Source organism: Nannospalax galili, unplaced genomic scaffold (assembly GCF_000622305.1).
Source record: "Nannospalax galili isolate Female #2095 unplaced genomic scaffold, S.galili_v1.0 scaffold459, whole genome shotgun sequence".
NCBI classification, from domain to species: Eukaryota; Metazoa; Chordata; class Mammalia; order Rodentia; family Spalacidae; genus Nannospalax; species Nannospalax galili.
This window is the reverse complement of record NW_008344211.1, coordinates 2,446,760-2,454,159: the sequence shown is the minus strand read 5'-3', so window position 1 is coordinate 2,454,159 and position 7,400 is coordinate 2,446,760. Positions and strand designations below refer to the sequence as shown.

General features: G+C 56.5%; 1 protein-coding gene and 1 long non-coding RNA gene across 4 annotated transcripts; one reads left to right on the top strand and one right to left on the bottom strand.

Moving 5' to 3' along the window:
• Nucleotides 1–39: 39 nt before the first annotated feature.
• Foxf1 (forkhead box F1) lies at nucleotides 40–3,873 on the top strand. 2 transcript variants are annotated; one of them, XR_003850720.1, is made up of 3 exons: nucleotides 42–1,048; nucleotides 1,810–1,911; nucleotides 2,500–2,602. XR_003850720.1 is itself a non-coding variant. In XM_008840575.2 (2 exons), the coding sequence occupies exons 1-2, from the start codon at nucleotides 73–75 to the stop codon at nucleotides 2,658–2,660; spliced, it is 1,137 nt and encodes a 378-aa protein (XP_008838797.1). In that variant the 5' UTR covers nucleotides 40–72; the 3' UTR covers nucleotides 2,661–3,873. The 2 variants fall into 2 exon arrangements, 1 of the variants encoding a protein (XP_008838797.1); XM_008840575.2 differs by lacking the exon at nucleotides 1,810–1,911 and having other exon boundaries at nucleotides 40–1,048; nucleotides 2,500–3,873.
• On the bottom strand, nucleotides 3,162–5,709 carry LOC115071612. Of its 2 annotated transcripts, XR_003850722.1 has the most exons (3): nucleotides 4,586–5,709; nucleotides 4,071–4,160; nucleotides 3,162–3,833 (listed from the first exon to the last, which is right to left on the bottom strand). It is a non-coding gene; the product is annotated as an uncharacterized LOC115071612 (long non-coding RNA). The 2 variants fall into 2 exon arrangements; XR_003850721.1 differs by having other exon boundaries at nucleotides 4,071–5,709.
• Nucleotides 5,710–7,400: the final 1,691 nt, after the last annotated feature.

Below are 7,400 nucleotides of genomic sequence, written 5' to 3'. Positions count from 1 at the left end.
TCCTCCTCCTCCTCCTCCCGGCTCCTCAGCGGCGCAGAGCAGCAGCGGCAGCGGCGGCGGCAGCAGCCACCCATGTCTGCGGCTCCCGAGAAGCAGCAGCCGCCGCTCGGCGGAGGAGGAGGCGGCGGAGGGGGCGGCGCGGCCATGGACCCTGCGGCGTCGGGCCCGGCCAAGGCCAAGAAGACCAACGCGGGCGTGCGGCGGCCGGAGAAGCCGCCCTACTCCTACATCGCGCTCATCGTCATGGCCATCCAGAGCTCGCCGTCCAAGCGCCTGACGCTCAGCGAGATCTACCAGTTCCTGCAGAGCCGCTTCCCCTTCTTCCGCGGCTCCTACCAGGGCTGGAAGAACTCGGTGCGCCACAACCTGTCCCTCAACGAGTGCTTCATCAAGCTGCCCAAGGGCCTCGGGCGGCCCGGCAAAGGCCACTACTGGACCATCGACCCGGCCAGCGAGTTCATGTTCGAGGAGGGCTCGTTCCGCCGACGGCCGCGCGGCTTCCGAAGGAAGTGCCAGGCGCTCAAGCCCATGTACAGCATGGTCAACGGGCTGGGCTTCAACCACCTCCCCGACACCTACGGCTTCCAGGGCTCTGCCGGGGGCCTCTCGTGCACACCCAACAGCTTGGCGCTGGAGGGCGGCTTGGGCATGATGAACGGCCACCTGGCGGGCAACGTGGACGGCATGGCGCTGCCCGGCCACTCGGTGCCACACCTGCCCTCCAACGGCGGCCACTCGTACATGGGCGGCTGCGGGGGCTCTGCGGCCGGGGAGTACCCGCACCACGATGGCTCGGTGCCCGCCTCGCCGCTGCTGCCGGCCGCGGCCGGCGGGGTCATGGAGCCGCACGCCGTCTACTCCAGCTCGGCCGCGGCCTGGCCGCCCTCGGCCTCTGCGGCTCTCAACAGCGGGGCCTCCTACATCAAACAGCAGCCTCTGTCTCCCTGCAACCCCGCGGCCAACCCCCTGTCCGGCAGCCTCTCCACGCACTCGCTGGACCAGCCCTATCTACACCAGAACAGTCACAACACCCCCGCCGAGTTGCAAGGTGAGTACCGAGCCCCATCCTTGGGCAGAGTATGTGCCCAGACCCTGACTGCCTTGGGGGAACCCAGCTCCAGCCCGAGAGTACCAGCTCCCCTCCGAGGGTGCCAGCTCCAATCCGAGGGTGCCAGCTAGCTCCCCTCCAAGGGTACCAGCTCCAATCTGAGGGTACCAGCTCCCCTCCAAGGGTACCAGCTCCAATCCTAGGGTACCACCTCCGCTCCGAGGATACCAGCTCCCCTCCCAGGATACCAGCTCCACTCTGAGGGTACCAGCCCCAACCAGGGTGCCTCTGAGTCTCACCTTTCCCCCTTTGAGGAATCAGAGCAGTTTGCCACCCCCAGTTTATGCTGGTTACATTTCTTTCTCTTCCAACTTCCCGGTAGGTGCTGGCTGCCCCAAGGCTGGTGGCAGGCCCCATTCTTGCTGAAAAGGCCCAGACCCCCATAATCTAAGTGTTTGTAGGCTCCTTAACTCCTCATAAAGGCCTCGGCATGGAGACAGGAGCCCAGGCCTGGCCCAGGAGTCCCACCTTCCTGATAGTCCCCTGAAGCGAGCCTGGAGAGGCCAGAACGGAAGAGTTAGGCCCAAAGCAGTCAGGGCCGGCAGGCGCTCAATCGGAGGCTCAGCCCAGGCCCCTTACGAAAGCTGCCCTGATGCTGAGTCCGGGAGTGTTTTGTGGTGACAAAGACTGGGTAACGTGCTGGCCAAGCCTGGAGGGGGTTCTGAGCGGCAGACTCCCAACTCCTTGTCTCGGGGATCCAGGTTTTCAGGTCCTTCAGGCCCAGCTCCAGATTTGCACCCCACTGTGAAAGAAGACCCTGGCCTCAGCCGCCCTCCCCCATGAGCTGCCTTCTCCTGGGCCAGGTTCTGGAAAGAGAAGGGGTAGAGGGGCAGTCGGGGGTCAGCTGTCAGCCCTGGGAGGCAGGGCCCTGGGCTGGAAGGGGAAGGCTGCCTCTCCACCGGGGTTGCTCTGCTCCTTTTTTGTGGTTTTTTTTTTTTTTTTTTTTTTAATCCCGTTCCACCCCACCCTGGACGCCTGTTCTCCTGGCAAGCCTTCTGGGGTAAGGCTTGTCCCTGGCTGATGGCCCTGTCGCTTGCTGACCCCACAATGGAACTAGTAGAGGTGGCAACGGGCCTTCCTTACTGGCCTTCTGCTGCGGCTTCCAGGAAGCCCCCTGCCAGGCAGTGTCCCAGGCCAGAGAGGCCCAGCGGGTCCCGGGATGCACAGCGAGGGGCCCTGCTGGGATATCTGTTCTGTCTCTACCAAGGGATGGGAGCCCCAGGGATTCTGGTTGCCGGACAGGCAGTGCTGGGGCTTGGAGGGCTTGCGCAGGAGCCGGGCTGACCTGCCTCTTGTACCCCAGGTCGGCCAGGCTTCTCTGCCCTGAACTCTGGCCCCACATGCTAATGATTGTGTCCCCCCCATCCCCTGGCTGTCACCTCACCCCACAGGCATCCCAAGGTATCACTCACAGTCGCCCAGCATGTGTGACCGCAAGGAATTTGTCTTCTCTTTCAACGCCATGGCGTCTTCCTCCATGCACTCAGCGGGTGGGGGTTCTTACTACCACCAGCAGGTCACCTACCAAGACATCAAGCCGTGTGTGATGTGAGGCTGCGGTCTGGGCCGGCCCGGGGACCAGGAGCTCACCACCACAAACTGCTTTATTCTTGAGGTATAGCCTTCAGGGCAGAAGGAAAAGGGTCTGGCCCCTCCGTAACCGGAATATTTGGAAAGAAACTCCCAACACAGAGACCGGCGCTATGGTCAAGCGGCTCTTTCCTCTCCCAGTCCTTCACAGCGTCCTAAAAACTGGTGACTGTGGGGCCTGATCAGACCACAGCTGTCAGTAAATACCTGTTTTCAACTCTATTGAACTGGGCTGCCAAGGTGTTGTGTCCCGCTACGTGGAAAGAATTCTGCCAAGGTCCCCCACCCTCCAGCAGCAACCGCGAGGGAGGATTTTAGAAGAAACTCCAAGTGAGACCAGTCATTATCAAACACTTTTATTTCTGGTTAAGTATTTATCTTTGAATTTTAAACTTTTTGGAAAGAATGTCTTGGAACGCACAAGTCTCCCCTAGAGCCGTCCTTTTATTTTTCTGGGAGGAGGGAGTGGCATCCCGTCTCCCCACCCGGGGCTTCGCCAGTAATTACAGGTGGATCTGTGCGAATAATGTGCAAATCTGAAGCCGCTGTTTGTCTTTTAAAAAGAAAACAGGAGCCAAGAATGGGCCGGTTGTCCCGGGCCTCTGTCCCCCCCGCACTGTCCTTCTCCTTGAGTTTCGTTTTCAGTTACATCTTGACTTTTACAGTGAGTGTTTTTCTGTCTTCCAATCTCTACTGGAAACTTTCCGGAAGGCGAGCGAGATGCCTGGACGTGAAGGCCGGTGCCGGGCAATGCTTGCCGGGCAATGCGGTTAAGGCACTTTGAGGACCGTAGGCAGGCTCATCCCATTATTTATTCTGGTTCCCCCGCCCCCCAATAATCAAAACACCACGTAGCTCCTCTGTTTATCAGTATTAATGGTGTAACTTTGTTGGCAATATTTGCCGTGTAGAGTGTTTTTTTTTTTTTTTTAGCTATCCATTGTAAATTTGAACAAAGACCGATCCGTGTAAAAACAAATTTCCATATGTTTTATATAAATATGTCTAATATGAAAGGCTGTCTCCTTTTAGTATTCCGGCTGCAGAGGTGCAGTCTTTGTGACACATACTTTAAATTTCCTTCTGCGCTGTATAAAAGGACAATCTGCGGGTGATCTGCTTGTGTATTTTTTTCCTAAAAAAAGAACAAAAATAAAAAATGTATGACATTTGTACATGGCCTGTGAAACCGTCTCAAGTACAGGTAAAGTCGCGTGGCTGCGTCGTCAGGGCTGTGACCAGTGCCAGTTGGCTAGAAAGAAAAGTTTTGGATTTCTGGATTTACAAAAAAAAAAAAAAAATTCAATCCGGGGAATCTGAATTTTTTCTTCTCACCCCACCCGCCCCAGCTAATCTTCCTGTAGTCTCTCACCGAAGAAAAATCTGTATAAAGGTAGCTATTTTTCTTGGCTTCGGGCTTTTTAAGAAGAGTCCTCTGTCCCTCGAAATGTCATTTCTCAATCTAAAGAAATAATCAAAGATTAAAAAAAAAAAAACAAAACTGTAGTCTTACATACCAGGGAAAACCAAGAATTTGTGTGCGCACACACAATCTATATGTATATGTGTATGTTTATATATAATATTTTTTGCCAAAACTCAATGGGAGTTTTATCCCAGACATCTGCCTTGGCCTACCCTAAACTGTTATAATGAGGTGACTTCAAAGTTTTCTTTTTTGTCTTATTTTTCTATTTTTTTTAACACCTGAATCTTGTTCTTTCCCAATAGGCTGTGTAAAATCCCGCGAGGAAGGGACGCTTGGGCACCCAGGGCCCACGTTTGTGCCTCTAACATATTTTCTCTGTATAGCGTTGTCCTGCCTCTTTCTGGAAACAACAAACTGCTAAGGTTGGGTCTCCCTTGACTCGATCACCATCCACTCACCTAGGAAAACAGACACAGTAAGCCACGTTGTTGATGCCCCGCCGTGTGTGCTGACCCACCGCAGTGAGCGCTGGGGTCGAGTTTCAGAACCTGCTTCTTCTCAGTTTGACATTCTGGACGGGAGGGTAATTTCTCCTGGTGCTCTGTTACATCAAAATTATCAATAAACTCGTCCCGGCAATTAATGTCCCAAAGTAACTTCTGTCTATAAAATCCAGATAAAGAGGACGGGCTTAGGCCAGAGGCCCCTTTGCTGAAGAGCTGGGGCTGTAGCAGCATCAGGCTGCGGGGCTGCGGACAGTGCTGCGCTGCCCTGCCTGGCCGTGAAACCAGGAGCAGGTTCGAAGCCAGAGGAGAGACTCCGAGTTTGGGACCTTCTGCCTCCCACTGGCCACAAAAGTGGGTCCAGAGAAAAGCCCTTAGGCTTGCAGTGCAGGCTGGACCTGGGACATTCCTCTCGGTGGTCCACTGCTCCCCAGTTGGGATCGGCTTTGGGGAACGCACTGATGTGGAGCCCAGCATTGTCCCAGCTCTCCCAGGCATCCTGTGGCAGTCTCCCCAACACCAACAGGACCCACCAGGCATGGGCATCACTGCAGGCCTCTGTGCCCATGGCATTGGTGGCCTGGATCCTTGTCCCAAGGTCAACCTACGAACATCGCTGGCACATCTCCAGGCTCATGTCTCTCTCAGTTTATTTCCTAGCTCTCCCGCACCCAGGTCCAGCTGGGTGGGAGGCACCCAGAGGCTTCCTGAAGGAGAGCTGGCCGGGTTTCCCTGGGGACCAGGCCTGGTCTCTGTCTCCCGGCCTGATCTGCCTCCTTCGGATGAAAGGGAAAGTTCGGCCTTCCCAAGAGGGCCTGGCTCCAGGCAAGCCGGGAAGGGCCGGAGTCCACAGGCCAGATTGCCTCGCACAGCCTGAAGTTTCCTGCCACTGCAGCGGGCATACACTCTGGTTGGACTGGGTTTTCTCCAGGGCTCATTTCTGCCTGGGCTCTCACAAAGGATGCGTGAGAAGCTCCCACACCATGCCCACAAAGCAAATGGGACACGTGCATGTTCCGTTTCCCAGTGTGGAGGCGCTTACTCGCTAATGGGGACCCAACATTTTAGAATGTTTTCACTATCTGTTCTGACCCCAGGGGATTAGCATAACCATAACCACCACCACCACCACCACCACCACCACCACCACCAAGGGCCTGGAGGAGGACAGGTGTCAGGGAGATATGAAGTCCACCCAGTGAATGGATTGTTCCTCCACACCACAGTTATCCATGGTGGACGATCTGGGCACAGTGGAACAACAGCCACCAGGCACAGTAAAAGCTCCTGGGCAAGGGCTCCCCAGAACTGGGAGAGGATTGTCTGGCCTAGATAGGAAGGGCTTTCCCTGGAACCCACACCGGGGCCCCAGTCTGCCTGCAGTGCCTGGGGCTAGAGGGCAACCCGGGTGTTTGCTCTGATGTGAAGGCACCTGGCCCAAGGAGGCGCCCTTGGTCTGCTGTTTTCTTTTCTGTTTGGGATTGAAGGGTCCAAGCAGGGAAAGGTTGACCATGCACCAAAGCCCGGCTCCCTGCCTGCCGGCCACCCACCAATGACAATATTCCTAGGAGGGAGTAGAAAGACTGAGCTGGAGTCCTTGCCTGAGGTCACCTGGCAAACCAAGCCCTGGGTTTCCTGGGCTCTGATATGTCCCAGTAGAAAGGGGCAGTATGTCCTCCCTGTCACCCAGACAGGAGTGTGGTCGCTTTCTTACCCTGGGGATCTGGTGGTATGTACTTGGGGCCCTGTATGTGATAACCACATTTTCCAGGAGTCCCTGTCTGGGGACTTTCTGTAAGCGAGTAGCTTGGGAACAGCTGAACAGTGGGTTTGGGCCTGGGGCTCCCACACAGACCAGCATCCTAACCTGGCACTACTGGGTAGGTGAGGCTGGTGTCCCTAGCCGTGGTCCAAGGTAGGGAGGAGGGGGAGCCCAGCTTTACCTCTGTTGGTGGCTGTGAGCCCAGGAGATCCATAGCCCTGACTGGGGGTTCTGCCCTAGAGGACGGCTCTTGGGAGGAGGGACAGGGAATCCAGTCTCTACAGCTTCCCTGGGGTCCTGATGAGTGCTGAAGTGTGGGCTCCTCTTCTGAGTCCTCTCCACCCAGAGCGGACCCTGGTGAGGTGGCTGGCCCTGGCCTCTGCTGCCCTCTCCTGCCCGCCTGAGGTCTGGCTCACAGGAAGAACTCAAAAGGGCCTGAAGCCTGGCAGATGTGACACCTCAGTGTGTCCCCACAGCATCCCCTAGGTGGCATTCACTGCTCTCCCCCAGCCCCAGGTGTGGCAGCTGAGCTCAGAGAGGAAGGCAGCTGTGGTTCCAGGGATAGAATAAGCAGGAGGTGGGGTTTAAACGGGCTTAATAACCCCAGAGCCCCACAGCCCAAAAGAAATGTTGGCGTGGAGTTGCCAATCCAGCTGAAGCCAGCATCCACTCCACACACAGGTTCTCAGACCCTGCCCACTGACTTCCCTGCCAGGGTCCCCAGGGTCCCCAGTGCCCACCCACGGCTCTGTGGAAACAAATTTCAAGCAAAAGTTGACACTGAGCAGAGGGCACAGTGGGGTACGGCTGCCTGGTAGAGTCTCTCAGATCTGGGTTGGGGTAAGGAGGGAAACCCTCCTTCAAACCCTGGGCAAAGCCCTGGTGGGGGAAGTGTGAGGCCACTGGGGGCAGTGGGGCTGTTGCCAGTCCCTGGGAGGCTCTGGGCTCCTGTAGATAATGGGTCTTTGGCCATGAGCTCTTCCTTTGTGCCTCCTCCCCCTCCTCCCC

Bases quoted from the DNA above. Each gene is read 5' to 3' on its own strand.
- Foxf1 (XM_008840575.2), top strand. From the start codon at position 73: ATGTCTGCGGCTCCCGAGAAGCAGCAGCCGCCGCTCGGCGGAGGAGGA. The intron at 1,049-2,499 runs GTGAGTACCGAG...CTCACCCCACAG, and splicing joins CACCCCCGCCGAGTTGCAAG to GCATCCCAAGGTATCACTCA.